Source organism: Leishmania martiniquensis, chromosome 24 (genome assembly GCF_017916325.1).
Source record: "Leishmania martiniquensis isolate LSCM1 chromosome 24, whole genome shotgun sequence".
Taxonomy (NCBI): domain Eukaryota; phylum Euglenozoa; class Kinetoplastea; order Trypanosomatida; family Trypanosomatidae; genus Leishmania; species Leishmania martiniquensis.
The window spans coordinates 209,700-231,364 of NC_090159.1; the positions used below are offsets into that span (position 1 = coordinate 209,700).

Sequence of the window (21,665 nt, forward strand, 5' to 3'; positions counted from 1 at the left end):
TACAAAACACAAAGGCGTCGCACGATTGCCTTTGCCCTCCGTCGTGTCGGCTGCGGAGCTGCTCGCTTTCTTCGCATGCTTAAATTAGCGAGCCGCGGCCCCCATGGCCGGGCATTCAGCCACGCAAAGAGCATGCTTTCTCTGCTCGGTGCCGTATCTGCGACCGTCATACTTATTATCGTCGGCTACATGCTAGCCTCGAGCCCTATCGTCAGCGAGGAGGAGGAGATTATCACTCGCGCCTACACACGGGCGCTAAGGGAAACACGCGAGGAGTGGGTCGATCCAGACACCCGCCATGCCAAGCGCCCCCACGCCGTGGTCGTGGACAAGGATCAACTCCTGCGGCTTTACCGCCTCCGCGTGTTTGTGGTGGTGACAGAGGCAGAGGTACCCAAGCTGGGCGGTTTGCTGAAGTCCCTGATAAACAGCAACTACTCGCAGCGCGTGTTCCCCATTGATATATCCGTGCATGTGCTGGGCAGCGCGTCCGCGTTGCCCTTCGTTCTATGGTCGCACGGTCGCTTTGACGTCTACGCGCACCATCTGCATGGCAACGCGCTCCCGTCTATGTCGCTCATGATGGCGGATGTTTGGCAGCCTCAGTCAGATTTTGAGCTGGGGCTTCTCCTCACGGCGTCGGCACGAGTGTCACCGCACTGGTTTCAGTGGGTGTTTAGCGCGTTGCGGCAATACGCCCCGACCTCAACGGAGGCGGCTTTTAGGCTTGCCGCTCGTGAGATTTCCGGGACAGAGCAGGTTCAGCTGCTCAGCCCGCTATCGAGGACGCTGAGTGGCTTTGCGTTAGGGCTGCCCGTCGCGGGGACAGCGGCGAGCGCCGTATCCTCCGTCTTCGCCACACAGCCGAGCATCACGTCCATCTTTACAGCTTCCTTTTGGAAGGCGGTCTTGGCACGTGCAGGGCCTGACGCCAACGCCGACACGGCACCCGAAAGCTGGAAAGCGCTCCTTCGCCTTACCACAACGAAACTTGGTGGCGAGCATCGGTTCCTATACCCGCCACTGGCCAAGTTTGGAGCTCTGGCCTGCGAGGAGACGGCAAGGTGCTCCATCCGCACGTTAACTGCGGCACAGCTGACAGAGATGATGAGCCTTCCGGCGTTCGTTGATCAAATACCGCGTGCCCAAGTGTAGGGCAGCGAAATGGGGAAGCCTATGTGTGTGTGTGTATACGTGTGTCTCTCAGCTTACGTCTCTTTGTCTGTCTGTGCACTTCCGTCCTTGCCGCTTCCCCCAGCCGCTCACAGGGCGGCTGTTCTCCTCTCCCTCTCCGCTTTCTTCCCCGGTTTGATGGGGCGCTTCGCAGCTGTCAGCGTAGCTCGTGTCCGCTCGTCAGCTCCCTCCCTCCCTCCCTATCCTCTTTCCTTCAACTTCACCTCCCTCGCCGGCATCGCCGCAGCGACGCCGTAATGCTCCTCTCTCTCTCTCCCATCTATTGTCATGGGCAGCTCTCTGCCACCGGCTTAACAATGTTAACTGCGCATATTCAACACCGGCACGAGCGGGGACAAGGGCGCGCGGCTTCAACGGCCCGCGCGTTTTCTCCAGGCAGGAGACACCTCATGCCTTTAAGTGTATGTCGGTGCGCCTCCATCGAAAGCCACGTGAACGGGTTCACCCACCCTCCCCCATCCGCCACTGTTTTCCCCTTCACACTCCCACCCCCTCGCCTTTACGTAACTAAGCGCCATACTTTCATCCACCGAGATCCTTCCCTCAGCGCTCGCGAGAGCTCATGTACACATAAATATATGCATGGCCGCAAGTAGAAAGTAGAGCGCATCCCCAACCCAAGCGGCGAGGGACGTCATAACAGCCGTTTCGCCGCATTCCAGCGGCAAGCCTCGCACATCCTTTTCGTCGGGCTCTCCTCCTTCCCTCGATTAAGCCACGGCTTACGGCGCATTCGCTCAACGATGTCCGCCCCCGAAGCTCGACCGCGCGCCGAACTCGTGCCGGGTAAGTTATGGCAGCTGACGGACAAAAGCAAGCCGACGATTGTCACCCCGCTCTGCAACGAGAAAAGCCTCAACGCGTCGATTAGCGCGTACAAGGGAAAGGGCTACCTGGCGTACTTCACGCACGCGGTAAAGAGGGCGCAGGCGACACTGGTCGAGGAGCTCCGCGCTGCGGGGGTCGACGTGCCGGATGGCGCTGAGGCGTCTCACCTAGAGGGTGTATGTGGCGTGCTTTGCCATGATGTGGCGAACTGTAGCCATGTAATATCTGACGACATCGCCGCAGAGACTCTTTGCGAGGAGGGCAATACCGTGGCACGCATGATTGTCGCCTGCGACCCTATCCAAACAAAACTACGCGATGACTGCGTCGAGTGCTTTCCTCGCGTGGGTGGGGCAGTACAGCGGGAGGAGCTGGTAGTGCGCGTACATCTTTTTTACCCCAACGCCGTGCCGTGCGTGAGCGTGCACGACAGGCGCGCGCGCCTCGTCACACAAAAGCTTTTCATACCAAAGGACGCCCGTACGACGCAGGGCTATCATACCTTCCACTACACCAAGCGTGGCAACTGCTCGGCGCCGACGCCGCACTGCGAGTCCATGTTTCCCTACACGCCCAAGATCGAGGAGAACGACGGTTTCACACTGGAGCGGAAATGCACCGCTATCACGGTAGAGACGGTGTACGTGCGCGACCCGGGGAGAAAGCAGCCCCCCCTCTACGCCGAAGACGCGGAGCAGGCGCGCGTGTACCTCTCCTACCTGCGCGCCGACGCCTTCGTCACAGGCGAAGAGCTGGTAGAGCACTTCCCGCTAGAGCCGCTGGACACGACCCCCATGCCGGCTTTCGCTGACGACCGCGACGTGGAAAAGTACAACGTGTTGGTGCGGCTGTACCTGCTGGCAAGTGATCAGGGCTGGACAGTGACGCGGCCACAAGGCTGTCCGCACCCGCTCGGCGGCCGGGCGGGACTGCCGGTGCTGTTCTTTTCCTGCGCAACGGAGTTGGTCGCGCCAGATCGGCGCAGCCGCGACCCGCGGGTACTGCTGCAGCAGAGCCTACTGCCGGACGTGGAGTCGCAAATCACGCGATTTTGCTTCCGCCGCGTCGTGAGCGAGGCGCTCCGGCGGCGCGTTGCAGCAGCGGCAGCAGACGACCCTGAGCGCTACGTTCCCGTCGTCTGCTATATGCCACACGGTGACCGTCTGCCCGTCTTCACGGACGAGCAGGTCGACATGTTGGCGCGGCTGTACCCGAACCTTAGAATCCGCAGGCCCACCAGCCGTCGCGAGTGGGCGCAGCTTAGCCGCACGCTCTACCAGCACGGTGTCTCGCTGTTCGACATCCTCGCCGCAGTGGGATGCCCGCTGCGCGACGTGCAGGGCGCCGTCATCGACACCGACGCCTACGTGCCCTACACCGCGGACATGGTGGACGACTACTTCCTCGTCATCGCCAACCGCCCGCTACGGGACTACACCTGCGTCACAAACCAGCGCTGGTTGTGCGATCATCTGCAGCTGACCGGCCACCGCCCGCCCATCAGCGCGCGCGCCTTCGCGGCCTGGGTACGCTACTGGAACACGATGATGCAATTGAAGCGTGAATTGGAGGAGCAGGCAAGTGTGGACACAGTAAGCGCGCACCTTGGTCTGCGGCTCCCGGCGGGCACAATGGGGCAGCGCGCGACGTGCTTGGTGAACGGCCGCGTGACGGATGCCGAGGGCGGCTTAATCTTCCCGGAGCTGGGCGGCCGCCGCTTCCGCGACAAGGCGCACGCCGGTGCGCTGCTGCCCGGTGCGTCGGTGCTTTACTGTGTTTCCGTGGATCGAAAGCTGAGCTTTTCGTATGTTCGAGCGCCGATTTGCTTTATTCGAGGACTGCCGCCGCACGTGGCGGACGGGCAGCAGCGACCGCCGGACGTGATAGCGGCCGTCAGCGTCACCGCGAATCGCGGCGGCGGAGCACAGAGAGTTGGACGTAGAGGAGGTGCCCGAGGAGCTCGCATGTCGACGCACGCTGAGCCCCCAGTAGCGCAGCCAGCAGGACCTGTGAACTGGCTATCGACTCATCTAACGGCAGGGATCTCTGTGCACGGCAGCGCGATGGGCCCGGTGCGCGGCCGTGGCGGACGATCGGGTTGGGAGTCTGTGATGCAACGGGATGACGGCGCCCAATGGCAGTTTCATCCGCATCACTCGGACGTTCAAAGCGGCCCACTCTACCGTGGCCACGGACGCGGCGGCGGGCCCACGGGAGCGAGGCCACAGCCCTCGCAGCGTCACGAGCAGCACCCGGTCCCTCTGCAGAGAGAGAGGTTCAGCACAACCGCAAGCCTCCATGGAGCTCAACACCGGCAGCGCGAAAGAGCACACGAAAACTCGATGCGCGCCCAATGCGGTCAACCCCCTTTTTCTGCGCCCCATCCGGTGCTCCCGATAGGACAGTGATGATTTGGCATACGAGCCTCACCACCCTTGCCTGCGGATTCTCGTTGCCGCCCTCCGGTCGCCCACCGTACTCGTCATTCCATCACACATTCTCCCCAGGGCGCCCTCGTCGACGCGCTCTGCCGGGGAGCGACAGGGATAGTTGGGGAGGGGCGTGGACGAAGCGGATGTAGCTCAGCACTGCCGCGCCGTCCCGTTGGCGGCAGTGCCGAGGTACTCTCCGTGGCGTCGTCTGTATCAGGAGCCCCAGAGAGAGTAAAGGATGTGCACAATAGCTCGAAGAGTCAGCTGTTCAGCAGCAGCCCCACCCGGGCAGTAGTTCCGCCCGTGGCCATCCTGCTGTCTTGGAACGCAATAGCTGCTTCCTCCAACACAGGGTGCCAAGCGTACTCGCCTCCGCCGTCCAGCTGAAAGTGTTAGCCGCTACTGCGGCGAGTGGTGGCCTGCTTCTCATTGAGGCCACCAATCCCACACCTACCCGGCTGGCCTCCCTGACGTGCACGGCCGTCATCCGCACGCGTGCGCGCCATCCTGCTTACCTTTTTACTTCCTCAGACGGCTTTTTCTCCCTCTCAGTGCCTCTCTCCTACACACACACACACACTGCCCTGATGCGATTGGTTCGACCTGAAGACCGGAAAGCTCCCTGTTCAGCATGCGCGAGAGCTGTCGGGTGCTTCTGAACGCTGAAGCCCACGTTCAGCAGCGCATGAGAAGGGCAGCCGAGTCGCCTCTCAGTAAGTGCGCCCAGTGCTCTCACGCTACTCCGTGGCCGCTTGGTCTAGTGGTATGATTCCCGCTTCGGGTGCGGGAGGTCAGGGGTTCAATTCCCCTAGCGGCCCTTTTTTCCCCTCGGGAGCGAAAACGTTGCGCAGAACCCGTCGTGCGCGCGATGACCGTTGCAGCTCCGCTGGGGCGCTCTTGCATCTGTATGTAATGACGGCGCCTGCAGATGGCGGGCCGCCTGTCTTGTTTCCTTTCGCCATGTGAACAGCCGGCCAGTCGTTGTGCCCGGCACGCCACGCGAGATGCGCGGTCCGTTCGGTGCTCACGGCATACGTCGCCTCCCGCTCTGACCCTGCACGCAACGATGTGGCCACGCTATTTCCTGTGTCCCATGTGGACGACCGGCGATGAGCTCTCTATGCGCTGGCGCATGTGTAGGCCCGGGCGAGGGCGGTGCGCACGCGCTGCCAAGCACAGCCGGCGTGGCGTATCACGTCCGGGAGCGTCATCGAGAGGCCGGCAGACTCCAGTGCGGGCTCCGCCGGCACACGACACCACGGGGTGCAGCGGCTTGAGGTGGCTGTGCAAGAGGCGTGGCGTAGGGGCTCGCCCTGGGCCACCCGCATGTACCCGCAACGCAGCAGCGGAGGCTGGAGGAAACTGCTGTTGTGCGCGAACATCTTTTGATGATACGCATGGGTGATGGAGCGGGCATGACAGAGAGAGCACACACAAAGGAGGAGCAACAAAAAGAATCTAACAGATGGTCCCAGCAGCCCTGCCCTCCCCGCCCGGCACACATACATATCCACGCACGTTTTTCTGCTGCCACCTCCCCTCCCTGACATCCTGACAGCGCATCGAAAAAGATAGCGGTAGCAAGGTCAACAGGAGAGAAGGACGCTCGCATGTGAGCGTAGTGACCGTCGGTGTGTCTTACAAGGGCGTTGGCGGGGCCGGCGAGAGGGTGCCTGGCGAGGCAGCAGCATCCGAGGAAGCCACATGGCGGTGTCTCGTAAGAGAGCGCACGCCTCTCTTTTTTTCGCGCTGCCTCCATGTATGCTGATCACTCTCTTGTCTGTATACTGTTTCCTCTCCCTGACCTCTTTCCAGGGGTGCGTGTTGTGGGCCAACTCCTCGAAACGTGTAACCACGCAGTGTGAAGTCAACACGCATGCGCACGCACTGATTGGGCTCCATCTTTTTCCCACCTTCCCTGGCCCTCCATCGAGCCGAAGCCCAATAAGTTTTCACCGCTAAATTCGACGCATACGAAGAAAAAGGGGGAGGGGCGCATAATGGCCCTCGTGGAGCCGCTGATTGGGCATCTGCTGTCCAAGTACAAGGAAACTGTGCTGGAGGGACTCTCAAAGATTCGTCATAGTGTGCAGGCTGGCGGCGAGCAGGCGAATGAGCTAGCCGTGGCGGTGTCCCAACAAGAGGAGGCGCTGCAAGCGCTTCGGGCAACTCTCCTCCGCCATGAGTACTTGGTGCCGACACTGCAGACGCTGACGGTTGTCCTCACGCAGTTGGTTGAGCGGGGTAACCGTGTCGCCCTCGTACGTGAGGTGCTGCGCGGCGAGTGCGCCGCACTTTTCCGCAGGACGCTTTCCACCCTTTCCGATACGACCCTCACCCACGTGACCGCAGTGCTACAGTTTCTGACGGTAGCGGTGAAGGACGCGCCACTCCTGGTTCTAGCGCGCCTACGCAGCCCTGCGGATGCACAAGCCGCAGACTCCTCTGTTCCCTCGGTGCTCTCGCTTGCGGCAGGCGCCACGCAGAGGCGCGCCGACGTCCCGTTGCACCTCGCTGCCTTTCGCCTACAGCTAACGTACAATCAACGCCGTGTCCGCCTCACGCGGCTCGGCTTCCTGGTGCAGCTTCTTACATCGCCGATGCACAACGCCGTGGAGGGCACCATCTGCAGCCACGGCGTTCTGACGCACCTCCTCGAGGACGCGGCCGAACTCTTGCGAGAAGGTACGAGTGCAGGCGTCGCGTGCGCTCTTAGCGCCCTGCGAGTTGTACGAGAGCTCTTCGTGCAAAGCCGCCACATCACGGCAGAGCTGAAGCGCCGCGTCTTGCTGGCACAGCGCAACGTCTTCCGGCTGCTCGTGAGAGCACTCGAGTTCGACCCTGTGGCAGACAACGCTGCTGCCATTCTATATGCCATCGTCGACGAGACCATAGAATCGCCAGCCGACTACGCCAGCACGCGCGTCGAGTCCCTCGAGGATCAGGGCATGCCCAACTACCTCCTCTTCTTCCTGCTGCGTCAGCTGCGGCCCAAGTCGAGTGAGCGCATGTCTCAGCTCGTGTTGCACATTTTACAGCGTGCCCCAGACCTCATCCGGCCCTATTTCATTCGAATCTCAGGCCACCTCGCGGAGGAGGGGAGCTCGCATGGCGTGTCACCAGCGACGGCGCAGGTGGCCGTTCTCAACCTGATGACGCGCGCGTTTCTGTGCCCAATACCGTACCACCTCGCCGCGCAGCAGGTACGGCTGGAGTCGGTCGTGGCAAAGACGTCAACCTTCTACACCATGTGTCCTCGTGACGTGGCGGACGAAATCTGCCCGGCCTGGGTCTCCGAGTTCGTGCACCGCCTCATCAACGGCTCCAAAAGCCTGCTGATGCTGACTCTGGCAATGCAGCTGACGCAGGCAGCGTTGATGCGAGCAAAGCATGTGCTGCCTCTCGTGCTCGAGGTGCAGTGCGCCACACAAGCAAGCAAAAAAGCTGTCGGGGACGCGGCTGCTGGCGGTTGCGCCCCCGAACTGCCCGTCGCGCTGCGCGGCTCATACGACTTCTCCGAGGTGGATCTCGACGTCCTGCATGGCAACGACAACGCGGAGGCAGAAGTATGGGACACGTTCAACGCCCAGGTGCGTCACCATCTGCAGGCGGCCCTGCCCAGTCGTGAAGAGTTTTGGCACCGCATGACACAGCAGCTCCACCGCAACCTCGTCGCCGCTGCCGCCGCACCGACTTCGCCATTCGCATCGCCGTCATCCGTCGCCGCCGACGCGACTCTCGTAAAGACGCAGCTTGTGGTGCAGCGCATGCTGCTGCTCATGAAGAGCTATGTGGATGTGCTTGATGTTCGGATACCCTGGCTAAGCGCTGTACCAACGTTTCTGCCTGACCTTGCTCGTAGTGCGATGAGCAGCAGCAGTGATGCTCGCGGATATGTTAGTATCGAAGGCACCCGTGGGGATGCTGCGGGAAAGGCTGCGTCGGTGCACCCCATCACGGCCGCCCTGCAGAAGCACAACGACATCCTCAAGACGTGGCCAGCCGCGAGTGTGGCGCTCCTGTGCGAGCTTCTCGCCGTCGGTCAGCACCGCCGCGTACCCATGATGAAGATGCACCACATCAATATGTCCCAGGCGGTCGGCATTGGTGAGTGGCCGTTGCTGCTCAGTGTACTCCTCTGGGTGACGCATCATCAGCCGAAAAGTCCGTCATGGTTAGGCAGCAGCGAGGCCGCGCAGGAGGCCCGGGCGGTGGGATGGGCAGCCCAGCTGCTGCTGTGGACTGTGCACAGCGTCACCAGCCGATCCTCCTGCACCGTGGCTGAGGCTCACCTGTGGCTCTCCTGCCTGACGCCAAACACGGTGCCAGTCTTCCTGCACGTCCTCAACCATCTGTTGATGCGCAGCTTGTCGAAGGCGGCGGATCGCGTAACGCACGAATTGCGAGACGCGCAGTACGGCGTCTTAGTGGCCGCCGCCCTGTACTTCATCCATCGCACAAAAGAGAAGCAGCAGCAGCAAAGCAGCGACGGCGGTGGCGACGACGCGAAGCACACGCACCAGCCGCAGTGCCAGAAAACGGCGAGGGCGGTGTATGCGTCTAGCACCAGCAGCGCCAACCTGTGGGGTACTCACCTGCAGGCCTCCCTCGCCGAGTTCGAGAGTGTCGTGGCCCGGGTTGTGCAGCTGTGGGGGAAGCGTGCGCGCCTCCTCGCGCAGGCCGCCGCGGCTATGACGCCGGAGCTGGAGGCGCCGCGCGTGACGCAGCAACAATGCATCGAGGTGCTGATACTTGCTGACCGCCAGCGGGGCTTCGCGAAGGTGCCTCTCCGCTACGGGTCCACGTCGCAGTCGGCACATCTTCGCGCCTTTGCGCTCACCCTCCGTAGCCCTGTGCTGCCGCTTCCGGGAGAGGAAGCGGCAACGGACTTGATAAGCCGGCTGAGCAAGGCCGCCTCCTCAGCATCGCCGCCCGACGAGGTAGAGCGCGACAGCGCCGGAAAAGAAACGCCTATGAGCTCCGAACTTGTTGAGGATGTGTGCACGGCACTGGGCATCAAAGGCTCTCCCGCTACCCATGGCGGGGCTGTAAATGTGCTGACGCTGCCGTGGTTTACCATGAACGCTGTCTGCTGGCAGGTTGCAGTCGTTCTCGTCTCCCTCACCCACAGCAGCTGCACGGCAGAGGCTACGCAGGAACTTGTCTTGAGACTCACACGAGCACTTCTCTCCGACGAAAGGGTCCTGGTGGCGCACCTGAAAGCCAACGCGGACCGTGAAGGGTCGCTCAGTGGCCTCTTCGTCTTGATACTTGTCTGTGTCCGAACGCTGCTGCGGCCGATCGGCATATCCACTGCGAAGCAGCAGCATCCTCGCCTCTCCAGTGACGAGTGTGCCGCGTTGGGGCGCATGTGCCTTGAAGTGTACAATGGGACTCTCTGCGTGCAAGACCGGCTTCTCTACGCCGTCTGTCTTACGCTCCATTACCTGAACGCTTCTCGCGAGGTCGCGCACTCTGTCGCTGGAGCCACTGCTGCCACCGTGGAGGGGCGCGACGGCGAAGCTGCAGGAGAGCAGCAAGGGAAGCGGCACCATGTAGAAACGGTCAAGCACTTCTCGCCTAACCGCTGCGAAGGTGCCGAGGTGCCGGACGCGCTCGTGCAGCGCCGCTTCCTGCTGTGTGGCCACACTGCGAGCACCACACGCACTCCTGAAGTAGACATACTGTCTTGGCACCTCGACACGCTTACAGAAGAAGACATGACGTGCATGGCGCTGCATGCCTCGTCACGCCTGCACAACACCATTCAGATTGGAGGCGGCAGCAGCGCCGACGGTGCTACCGGCCTGCTCGACTCTGTGTTTCCGGAGCTGCAGTCCGCCGAAGATGCGCATGTGGCCGACCTCGAGCGGCTGTCGCTGGGCAATGTGTTGGACCTGCGCTACATGGTACCGCTTGTGCACCGCGTAGCTGCCATGCCTGCCTCTTTCTCGGCCCACCTGCCCACGGGACGAGTGATACCGTTGCTGCTGAAAGCTCTCACATCGATCGACCCGCAGCTGCGCTCTGCCGCGGCTGCTGCGCTAAGCGCGCTGTACATACCGAAGGGAGCCCTGCGTGTCGTGGTGAGTGTCGCGCGTATGAAACTGAACCAGATGCGGATGTCCCCGTCCGCTGAAGTCGCAGGGAAACGGGCGCGCGCATCTCCACAGCCACGCAGTGCCTCGTCAGCTGCCGAGGTGCCGCGTCTTCCCACGCCGCTGGCTGTCATGCTCATCTCGTCGATTCGCCCGCTGGGCCGCTACGATGACGTTCTCCACCATCACCTGGTACACTTCTTGATGCGGCTCGAATCCGTCCTTGACACCCCGCTGCCCTTTGCCCGCTGGGCTACGAGTCCTCCGCTGGCCGCTATCAGCGTCCCACTCATGCTGGAGCGGCAGGAGGCCCTCCAACTGCGCACCAGCAAACTTGTCGGCGGCGCGAGCAGCGGAGGGGTCACGCAGGCATCTGCTGCCGATGTGGCGCAGGAGCTGCGCAAGGGCATTCCGCCACAATTAGCCTTTTTCCTGCAGCTGCTTCGGCACGCCTGCGAGGTGCCGCAGGACGGCGCTGCGTTGATCAAGTCGAGTGGACTGAATGGGCTGCTGCTGCTGTGCGATATGCTGACGGCGTCTGATGGGCAGCGGGCGTCGTATGTGCACTGTCTCCTCGTTCTCTGCACGCAGTCTGCTTCCCTTACGCTCTTATTTGCGCGTAGCGGGCACATGCTGGCTTGGACAGTGTCCTTCCTGTGGCAGCTGTGCCGCGAGTACGGCAAGGCGACTCCGTGTCCCTACAGCGGCCAGACCTTCACAGCCGCACTGAAGCTGCTGCGCGTGCTGTGTGTCGCGACTACGCAGTCATCGTCACTCGCAGCCGCGCGCAACCTCAGTGCCGCGGCAGCAGAGCAGCTGCACGAAAGCCTTCGGCAGCTGCGTGCGTGGGTAGCGGATGCACGTGTGACGGCTCGCGACGTCCTCGACGTTTTCGATGAAGTGATGGGCTACTGCAGCCGCGCCGCTCACGTTGAGCAGAGCGGCGCCGCTGAAGTGAGCGGCACAAAGATCACGGAAAGGGTCGCCAAAGCCACAGAGGCAGGTGCCTTATCCTCTGCGCCGGCCTCGCTTGCGGCGTTGTCGTCCTTTCGAAAGCGTCATCGTGACGCGGGAGGGCGGCTCGGAAAGTGTGATCCCCCGAAGCGGATACGCATCGAGCGTAGTGCCTGAACCCGTGCGGGGGGGTGAGGCAGAAGGGAAAGTTACTGCACCGGTGTCTGTCACTCACACGGGCATAGGCGCTGGGGCACACATGCAGAAGAGAAGTGTGGCGGCACATGCGAACCGTATTTTGTACTCCTCTCCCCGTCTTGGGGCGGCGCCCTGCTGCCATCCGTGAATGCGTGGTGGTCTGTGTCTGTCTGTCTGTGTGGGTGTGTGGGTGTGGGTGTGCTGCGGGATTAACAACGTGAAAGTGCGCGCTTAACGAGTAAGAAAAGGCGGGGAAAGTCGTCGTGTACGGTGAACATCTGGTAAAATCTTTGCTCCAACTGTAATCATGTGCGTGTACCCGATCTCACTACCACCACCATCACCCCTTCCATCTCTCCCCCTCCTCCTCTTTTTACTTTTATTGCGTCTGTTCTGGTCGATGCCGTTTCCGTCAGTTGCTCGACGCAAGGAGGGCTGCTGGGAGTGGTAGAGAGAGAGGGATAAATGCGAAAGGTCGTGGGTACGTGCAGCGGGGCCTCGCTAGCGATTCCAGCAGAGAGTGTGACGTGCGCTGTAGGTGCGCATGGCGACCGTAACGAGAGGGAAGAGAGTGAACGGCCTGTGCTTGACGATGTGAAACGGACTCGAAAGCATAGAAGACGACACCTCAGGTGCGCAAGTCGCTCTCTCCTTCCCTCTCCCTGTCGCGCATGTGCATATAGGATGGCAGCATGTGTGTAGGAGTCTGAGTGGGTGACTGGAGACCTCTCTCGCTCCGCGCAGGTGCATCGCAACCACCACCACCACCACCACCCCGTACACTCACACGCACAGTGTCTCACCGTCTGTGCGCCGATGCCTGCTTCCTATCGCTCCTCTCGCTTGGCTTCGCCTCCCTTTGGCCTTTCGATGCCCTCATCATCAATCACCGAGTCAGAACCTGAAGCTCCGACTTGCAGGGCGACGCCGACTGTCGAAGCGGCACCCGCTTATTTGGATGGCGAGTCCATAAACGACGGATTCGAGTCACTCAGATAGAAAAGGCGCGGGCATAATCACAGAATAGGCCCGCGTAGAAGTGCCGCTGCTAACGGCGGCCCCACCCCCTTCACCCCTCCCTGTCTGACCTCTCTCACCCGTGCCCTTGGCTGCAACGCACACTGCATGCCCTCTGCCACGCTAAAGATTCTCGATCGATATCATCAGGGCTCTCCAGCAACGGCACACACACGCACAAAGAGAGAGAGAGACGAGGCAGCAGCACAAGACGTTGGGTCTCCCCCACCCTCTCTTCTTATGTGACCCTGTTCATCCCATCCTGCGTTCTGCCTTACCCACTTCTCACCTCTCTCTCCTCCTTCCCCATCGCCACACGCACGCAGCCCTCCCTAGGCACATTACGCTCGCGCATCAGCGCGGTCGGCTCCCGCTGGTCTCCCTACCGCCACCATCCGTTGGCCAGCCCCCCCCCTTTCCCTCTCTCTCGACACACACGCAGTGTGTTTCTCCTTCAGTGCTGGGCATGAACGTGCCCCCACACCAAGCAGCTCTTGGGACGCGTTCTCTTCCTTAGTTTTGTACTCGAGCGGCTGCTTGGATAGCTTCATGCGAGTGTCTCCAGTGTTTCCGGGCGTTGCTCCACCATTCCGTCCCCCACACATTGTGGATGAACTGCCAGTGCGACCACCCCGCGCGCTACCTCATCAGTCGTGATGGCAAGCCATGCTTCACCTGCGCACTCGGGCGCTGCCGCTTCTTCGCGCTAGCCCCTGTGCAGTGCGAAGGGTACACCCGCATCACGCTTGGTGCTCCGGGATGTCCGCCAGCCGACATCGGCATTGTACTGCGGTTTGAGGCACTGGTGCACCCGGCCAAAAAGGACGTCACGTGCTTCATGGTTCGCGTGGAGGGCGAGGCGTCGAGGTGGGCGGCGCTTCGCCATTCCGTGCTGCAGCATCCTTCGTTCGAGGGCATGTGGTACACCGCCGGGCGGGCTTTCCTCTACCCTATGGCGCAGTACACTCGCCTCATCGCTGCCCTCAAAGCCCAACCGCTGCCACACACAGCGCTTGAGGAAATCCCGAAGTTTTACTTCCGCTGCGTGGAACGGATGCGGCAACTTTCACAGCAGTATGCAGACGACGTCGCCGCTGGCCGCGCCCGCCCACCCGACGAAGAGGACTTGGTTTACCGGCGCCTAAAACCATTCCAGCGGGATGGTGTGCGCTTCGTGCTGGAGCACCACGGCCGCGCCATGATCGCGGATGACATGGGGCTAGGCAAGACGGTGCAAGCCATCGCCGTCGCGCACCATTATCGGGATGAGTGGCCGGTGCTCGTCGTGTGCCCCATGTCGCTCATGGAGAACTGGGCGAAGGAGTTCAACAAGTTCTGCGGCATCCCATTCGCACGCATCGCCATCCTGCAAGGAGCCAAGGCAACGGTGACGAGCTTGCAGGACGTGGTGATCGTCTCCTACAGCTCCCTGAAGTGTGTGGAGCACGCCCACTTCAACGTTGTCGTCCTCGACGAGTCACACTACATCAAAGCCGGGGCGGCAAAGCGCGCGCAGCAGTCCCTCAAGCTCTGCCGCGAGAGCCGCCGCGCCATCCTCCTTTCAGGGACGCCAGCTATGTCACGTCCGGTTGAGCTGTACGCGCAGTTGCAGGCCATTCAGCCAAGCGTAGTGCCAAGCAAGGCCCAGTTTGGCGCGCGTTACTGCAACTCCTTCGTGGGTCGATTCGGCATCGACCTGACCGGCCACGCGCATCCCGACGAGCTGCACAGTCTGCTGCGCCAATACCTTATTCGCCGCACGAAACGCGAGCTCGGCAGCGAGCTTCCCTCGAAATCGCGCCAGCTGCTGTACATCTTCATCACAGAGAGGGAAAAGAAGGCGCTGGAGCAGCAGATTGGCGCCTTGCGTCGCAGCCTCGGCTCGACGTCGGCCGCTGCCGCCAGCTCGACTTTTTTTCTCGTAGACAGTGGCGGAGGCGCAGGGGGCGACTGGGCTTCTCGGGCACCAAACGTGTTCGAGCTGAAGATGGCCACCGCACGCGCCAAAATACCCGCGGTGCAGGACTACGTTAGCAGCATTGTGGAACAACATCTCGATTCGGGTGAGAAACTCATCCTCTTCGCACATCACCAGTGCATGATGGAAGCGCTTCGGAACGCGGTCGAGGCGGTGCGGCCACGGCAACCCGTCGACTACATTTACATCTCCGGCGACACCCCGCCGGCGCAGCGTGAGGCAGCTGCAGAGCACTTTCGGACAGAGGCGACCTGCACGGTAGCTATTCTGTCCATGCAGTCCAGCGGCACTGGCCACAACTTCACGTGTGCGTCAACGGTGGTCTTCACCGAGCTGGATTGGAACCCCAGCACCCACTTGCAGTGCGAGGATCGCGTGCACCGCATCGGCCAGGCGCAGCCCTGCCACATCAAGTACCTGCTGGCCGAAGGCACCTCTGACAGTGTCATTTGGCCACTGCTACAGGCAAAGTTGAGCGTGACCACGGCCATGTTCGAGACGACAAGTGCGACTGGTGCAGAGGTGCACCTGTACGATGGGGCAGACAAGCGGAACGTAGTCCGGCGTGACATGGCTGCGGCGGCCTTGTCAACCCCATCCACATCGCAGCAGAGCACGCTAGACCAGTTTATCCAGCCCCAGAGCTTGCAATTGGCTTCGGGCAGGAAAGAGGTCGACGAGGTTGTCGTGTCGATGCAGACATCGCCGCGTGTTGGCGCCTATTTGCAGCCCTCGGCAGTGCCTGACGCGCTCGCGTCTCTGGAGAGAGACGCGCAGCCGCTTTTGTCGACACCGACAAGCCCCTCCGAGCAGCCGCCGCTGTCGCTGAGCCTCACGGGCACTCCCGTCGTCGCCTTGTGTAGGAGTCCCAGTGACAGCAGCGCCCTCGGCGCCCCGGCGACCGCAACCACAGCAGTGACGACACCGCCGCCGCTCATTCCGTTCTCCGAGATGGGTGACGACTTCTTGGGGGCCTCTACCGCACACCAGAGCAACTCCTCAGCATCCTGTGTGCCGCGTCTTTCTGCCAGCAGTGGCAAAAGTGCGGCACACGGGACGGCGCGACCCTCCTCGCTGTCTGGGACGCCGCCCAGTGCTGTACCAAACGACTTCCATTCCACATCTGTGCTCGACCTTATGCGCCAAGCGTCATCATCAAAGTCGTGTCCCTCATCGGTCATCGCCAAAGTGACCCCTTTAGCGCGCACTGCTGCCGTTTCCTTGGACCTCGACCTCCCTGGGACGGCTTCAGCGCCGTCTGTAGCCATGCAGCCATCTCTTCCAACAATGTCGCGCCCCGCACCAACGCGGTCGCTCACGTCCCCATCGCCCCTCACTCTCCCGGTTATCGACGTTGCCCCCGCCACCGTCGCGGTGGCCCCGCCACGTCGCACGGTCTTCACCTTCTCCAAAGCGGGTCCTGCAGCCCCCACGAGCACAGCAGCTGCCTCAACTACGCTGAGCAGTAGCCCAGCCTGTCACGGGGTCGCTCCCGCACTGCCAGAGGCACCGACGGCCACAGCTGTGCACGTACCACTGCGGCCCAACCTGCACCTGAAGCGGCCACGCACTGACCTCGGGCGTGGCAGCGGCGGCAGTACCAGCATGCACGTCAACGCCTCCGGCGGTGACACGCACGCGTTCGCGACCCCGGCAGTGGCCCGAGTCGAGATCAACAGTGTAGCAGGACCAGCGGCAGCGGCGAGATCGACGGAATCGACAACGACGGTGCCCCCAGCGCCCTCAGTCGCTGCTGCATCTCTTGCCACTCCAGCCTCGCTGCCTCTGCGTACCCATCCGGTCACAGTGCACCCTACCATGCTAGCTGCGTCATCGACGTCGTCCTCCGCGCCTTCGCCGGCCTCTTCGGCGCCGTCTCCTGTCGCCTCTGGGCCGCGGCGAACGCTTTTCAAACTGATACGTAGCGCGTCAGGTGTGTCCTCTTCTCCCTCGCCTGCAGAGCTGCAGTGACAGAAAAGCAGCTTCTTTTATGGGCACTGAGTGAGCCCCTGCATGCGAAGGGTGAGGCCTATCATCGGTCTGCGCAACAGTAATCTGTATTGAAGTGGCCTGACTCCTCGACCTCCTCCCTCTTCTCTGCCTTCTCATCCAGCGCCACCTCACAGATTGTGTAGACACGCTTACACATGTGCCTATTGGGAACCGGCGCCCTCACCCCCTCATCCTCTTCCGTGCAAAGGGGGGAGGGCGCGAGGAAAGGGATGGACTCATAGAGGAGACAGAGAGAGAGAGCGGACATGTGGCAAGGGTACCTTATATCTGCCTGCAGCACTTCAAAGAAGCAGTCCTCTAACCTCATGACAGCGTTGCAGACGACTGTACCCGGCACAAGAGCGTGTGTGTGTGTGTATGGATGTATGTGGTGCATGTGGGCGTCGGGGTTCTACCGGGCTGAACTAGCCGGGCGCTTCCCTACTTGCGTGAGATGCTGCCCGCTGCTGATGCACTTGCGCCTCACCGCGTCCGCGCGCCGTTACCCTTTCACCATGAGATCTCGAGGTCCTACTCATCATCGCACACCCACGAAGCAAGACGGAGAGCGGGTGACTGCATGAGACGTGGGCAAACACAAAATGAACAATTGTGCGTGGGTCTGCGCGGCTGACACGCCTGCAGATGTATTCGTCACATTAATGGGCAACTGCTGCTGCTGTTTGTTGTGTTTGATTGCCTACGTGCCTCGCAAGGACACTCCTAATACTAACTGCTCTCTCTCTGTCTGTCTGCACTCGCCTTCACCGCCGCATTCTTCCCCTGTTCTCTCCTCGCACGCACACACGCATGCTTACGCTCACGCTCTCTCTTCTTCTTCGTTGGCAGCCTCACCCGCATACGCGCTGCGCGCCGTCCTGCCGTCCACCACGCCCTGCGCATAGAATGGACGTCACCAATCATCGCGCGCTGGGGTTCGTGGGAAAAGACATTTTGTTCCGCAGGATTGAGTTTGAGCGCTACCGGAAGCCGCATGTCATCGAGTACCCCCGCAGCGCCGTCGTCCTCAACCCGCAGCACACACGTCAGCTCCGCCATGCAGGAAGCACACCCCTACATGATGATCAGCACAGCGCAGGCGATGGTGACGTGGGGACGGCACCTCACAGACTCTCAGAAAGTGACAGTGATGACGACGACCCGCAGCGCATCGATGAGGCAACACAGCTGTGCTCCGACGCCCAGCTTCGCAGCAGCCTACACCTGCGGTGGAAAAGTGTTACTCCAGTCGGACTGGGGCTCGTGAACCTAGGCAACACATGCTTCGCCAACTGTGTGCTGCAGGCACTCGCCCACACCCCCGCACTGGCACAGTACTTCATGAGCACGTTCCGCTCAGCAGACAGCCAACTTGGAGCACCCTTTGACTTTGCCTTTGCCCTCGCCGAGACGTTTCGAAAGATGCAGCGCGTTTCACAGCAGGGCCGCACCGGCGGTGGGGGGAGAGGTGCGTACAGACCGAGCCAGATCATGGGCAACCTGCGCCTGCTCTCGAAGCACTTCTCTATAGGGCGGCAGAGCGATGCACATGAGTTTGCCGTGCAACTTCTTTTCTCGTGTCAGAAATCGCTGCTGCACCGCCTTGTGGGCTCCAAGAAGGTGCAACCAAGGGTGGCGCACACCACCGCGCTCCACCGCATCTGCGGCGGCTACCTGCTTTCGCAGGTGACATGGTCGCGCCAGGAAGAGATTCAGCAGCTGCTGCGCGTCGGGAAGCAGCAGGAGGCGACGGATCTCAAGATGGAGGCGAAGCAGGCAGAGGGAAAGCTGGCGCATCGCGCTTTGCGGCATGGGCTCGATGTGCAGACCCTCTACTCCAACACCTACGATCCCTTTACGATTCTGTCGGTGGAGTTAGCAGGCCACACGCTGCAGCACTGCCTGGATAAGTTCTGCGCGGTCGAGCGGCTCGATGGTCGCTCCTACCTGTCCCCGCGACAGGTGGGCGTGCGCGCGAACAAGCAGTTCAGCATTCACGTTCCACCGCCTGTGCTCGCCATTCACGTGAAGCGCTTTGGTCCTACAGGCAACAAGATCAGCAAGCACCTGCAGTTTCCACTGACATTGGACATCACCCGCTACTGCACCCCGCTGGCGTCGTCGTCGTCGCCGCCGAATGGCCCGCAGCCACAAAATGATGTTGCTTCTCCAGCTGCGGCGAAAAGACCCGATTGCCAATATGAGCTCAACGCTGTATGCGTTCACGAGGGACGCTCCATCGACTACGGCCACTACTACACCTTGGCGAAGGCCTCGAACGGCATGTGGTACGAGTTCAACGATAGTCACGTCAGTCACCTTTCGGAAGACCAGCTGCAACGGGTCCAGGTATACATGCTCTTCTACTCCCGCGAGCCCACGGCCACTGCCGAGGAGAGGCAGTCGCCGCGTCAGCAGCCGCAGAGGCAGCACAACACCAACGGCAGCGCACACGCTTTTGTGTCTCCCTCCATCTCACCCAAGATCGGCACGGGGCCATCAGTGGACGAGAGCGGTGCTGTCGGGCGCGAACTGAGTGAATCGGAAGTGCAAGCACTGCTACAGAACCGCAGCGCCGAACAATGTCGGACGGGCGACTTGAATAGAAGTCCCTGTTCCTCCTTGGTGGCTTCAGAGCAGCCGCAACGTCAGGCCGCTGCTTCTGGCAACGGCGACGCAGAGGCGCACGCTGGCAAGCCCCCGCTACTGTCGTCGGGCAACGCCTTACCAGCACGACGTCTCAAGCGCATGCGGGAGGCGCTGCCAACAGACTCGGACAGCGGTGGCGATGACGAAGCGCAGGAAGGCGCATATGCCCGCGGGCTACGGGGACAGCTTAACGGATTCGCACTGCGGGGCAGTCATACGGAGGCGGAGGTGGCACCTCAGCCCCCACGGCAAGGTGACGAGAGCAGCGCAGTGGCGGATGGAGAGAGGTCGCACAAGTCGGTCAAGGCGTCCCTCTACGGTGGTCTCATCAAGTGCATGAAGCGCTTGCCGAAGGACGGCGCCAACGGTAGTGCGTCCGCCGACACGACAGCACCACCGCACCAGCTGCCGAACCAAAACTTCCATGTTGGACAGCATGCTGTGCATGCACTACATCAGCGCAAGGCACTCAACACACCCGAGACGGTGCGGCGGCCGGCATCGGCACCGAAGTTTCAGCAGCGCATTCGCGATCCGATGTGGGAAATGGAAATGGACCGGGGCACAGTGAAGAAGGTCAAGTCGAAGGAGAAAGTGCCGAGCCCCTTCCAGGGGGTGAACCCCTTCCAGGAGGTGTCGCAAGGCCTGTTCGACGTTCGTGGACGGCGGCGCCGGTAGTAGAACGTACTTGCGTGATGGCTCGGCGGCTGGCGCTTAGGTCTCTTTGTGTGTGTGCTAAGGAGCGAGGTCGCTGCGTTCGTACACGCATTCGTCGGCTTCTTCCTCGTCCCCAAAGCTCAGCAACCACACGCGCGCATCCGTCTTCTTTCGCGTCGCTGTCATGTGCTCCCCACAACCACCACCCACCCACCCCAAGACACACACTAACACACAATAGCGGCATTCGCCTCGCTCTCTGTAAGGGCATTCATTATGTGTAGGCTAAGCAGACCTCCATCGATTAAACTTCTCCGAGATTCGTTGTTATGTGTGGGTCGCACCACTTTTGCTCCGCGTAAACGTCCAAGTGACGGGACGACGGTGGCAGAGGATGACCTGCTTCCCCATCACGCCCTCTCCTTCTTTTCTTTGCGAGTCGCTGTTGAACGCGCGAACGATGATAACGGTGTTCCGTTGGGTAGATGGACCGGCTGCGCCAGCACTCTCCCCGGGTGCGCCGTCCTCTCAGCGCCTCACCCTGCTCCCGTGTGCGCATCTGTGTATGCGTGTCGGCCTCCACCAGCCCTGTGCCTGCGTATGCGGCCACCGCGGCCCCCAATGCAGACGCGCATACGCACCCAAAGCGTGAGAATAAGTGGAAGAAGTATAAGCCCAGTGGCACAAACAAAGCGACGCTCGCGAAACTAGTAGCAGCCGCCATGGAAGCCCCTGGCATCCTCACGACGCCCCACCTCCACAGCAGGTCCCCCCCACACACACACACACACTTTCCTCCTCGTCGTCCGCGTCTTCTTGCCTGCCATGCTCTTCGGCGTGCCTGACTAGCTGCGCTGCGACGTGTCCCAGGCGCGAAGGGTGCGGAGGGGGAGGGCGCGACATGAGGAAGGAGAGAGAGAGGGTAGCATCGTGTGCGTATCGCGACCTCTCTTGTCGCAGATCGCCTCCACCGCAGATGTTCAGCAGCGCCTCTCCGCTGAGGGCAGTGCCGATGACAGGCCGCATCGCGGCACTCATGGAATGGCGTCTGTCGACACTTCTGGGCGTGTCCACGACGCTCCTTCTTTCCTTCACGCGCCTTGCGGCTCTCCCGTATGACCCACACCTCTTACGGGGCACATCACCAACGTCCTTACACCGGCATGTACGCATACCACGCGCGCCAACGGCTCTGCGCTCACCACCCGACCGCTGAGGAAGATATAGGCATCATCCTCTCAGCCTCACCCCACACCACTCCCCGTCTCGCAGCGCGCGCTCTCTTCATCTGTGACTCGCGCGCGTACCGCTTCCTCGATACACCGACGACCATCATAATCCCTGAAGATGATGCGCCGCGTCATTGCCCAGCCCGTCGCCCGCCGCGCGGCTGCTGCCTCCAGCGCGCTCGTGGTCGCCCCTCGCCAGGCCTCCACCGTGGCGATCTCCGTCCAGGGCCTGCACTATGTCGGCACCGGTCTCGCCGCCATTGCCCTCGCTGGCGTTGGCTTGGGTATTGGGACCATCTTCGGCTGCCTGCTCATCTCCTGCGCACGCCAGCCTAACCTGACCAAGATGCTGTTCAACTACGCCATTCTCGGCTTCGCCCTGACGGAGGCCATCGGCCTATTCGCGCTGATGCTCGCCTTCCTCATGCTCTTCTCGTAG

General features: G+C 61.7%; 6 protein-coding genes across 6 annotated transcripts; all 6 read left to right on the forward strand.

Annotated features, from left to right (window-relative positions):
- Nucleotides 1-75: 75 nt before the first annotated feature.
- On the forward strand, nt 76-1,155 carry LSCM1_05005 (uncharacterized protein; the record flags this gene model as incomplete). Its single annotated transcript, XM_067322484.1, has 1 exon — nt 76-1,155. The coding sequence occupies one exon, from the start codon at nt 76-78 to the stop codon at nt 1,153-1,155; it is 1,080 nt and encodes a 359-aa protein (XP_067178347.1).
- Nucleotides 1,156-1,937: 782 nt separating this feature from the next.
- Nucleotides 1,938-4,430, forward strand: LSCM1_05006 (uncharacterized protein; the record flags this gene model as incomplete). The annotated part of the gene is made up of 1 exon (XM_067322485.1): nt 1,938-4,430. The coding sequence occupies one exon, from the start codon at nt 1,938-1,940 to the stop codon at nt 4,428-4,430; it is 2,493 nt and encodes an 830-aa protein (XP_067178348.1).
- A 2,024-nt stretch (nt 4,431-6,454) lies between these two features.
- Nucleotides 6,455-11,683, forward strand: LSCM1_05007 (uncharacterized protein; the record flags this gene model as incomplete). Its single annotated transcript, XM_067322486.1, has 1 exon — nt 6,455-11,683. One exon carries the CDS (start codon nt 6,455-6,457, stop codon nt 11,681-11,683), a length of 5,229 nt encoding a protein of 1,742 aa, XP_067178349.1.
- Nucleotides 11,684-13,331: 1,648 nt separating this feature from the next.
- LSCM1_05008 (uncharacterized protein) lies at nt 13,332-16,670 on the forward strand (the record flags this gene model as incomplete). Its single annotated transcript, XM_067322487.1, has 1 exon — nt 13,332-16,670. One exon carries the CDS (start codon nt 13,332-13,334, stop codon nt 16,668-16,670), a length of 3,339 nt encoding a protein of 1,112 aa, XP_067178350.1.
- Nucleotides 16,671-17,597: 927 nt separating this feature from the next.
- Nucleotides 17,598-20,018, forward strand: LSCM1_05009 (uncharacterized protein; the record flags this gene model as incomplete). The annotated part of the gene is made up of 1 exon (XM_067322488.1): nt 17,598-20,018. The coding sequence occupies one exon, from the start codon at nt 17,598-17,600 to the stop codon at nt 20,016-20,018; it is 2,421 nt and encodes an 806-aa protein (XP_067178351.1).
- Nucleotides 20,019-21,344: 1,326 nt separating this feature from the next.
- LSCM1_05010 (uncharacterized protein) lies at nt 21,345-21,665 on the forward strand (the record flags this gene model as incomplete). Its single annotated transcript, XM_067322489.1, has 1 exon — nt 21,345-21,665. The coding sequence occupies one exon, from the start codon at nt 21,345-21,347 to the stop codon at nt 21,663-21,665; it is 321 nt and encodes a 106-aa protein (XP_067178352.1).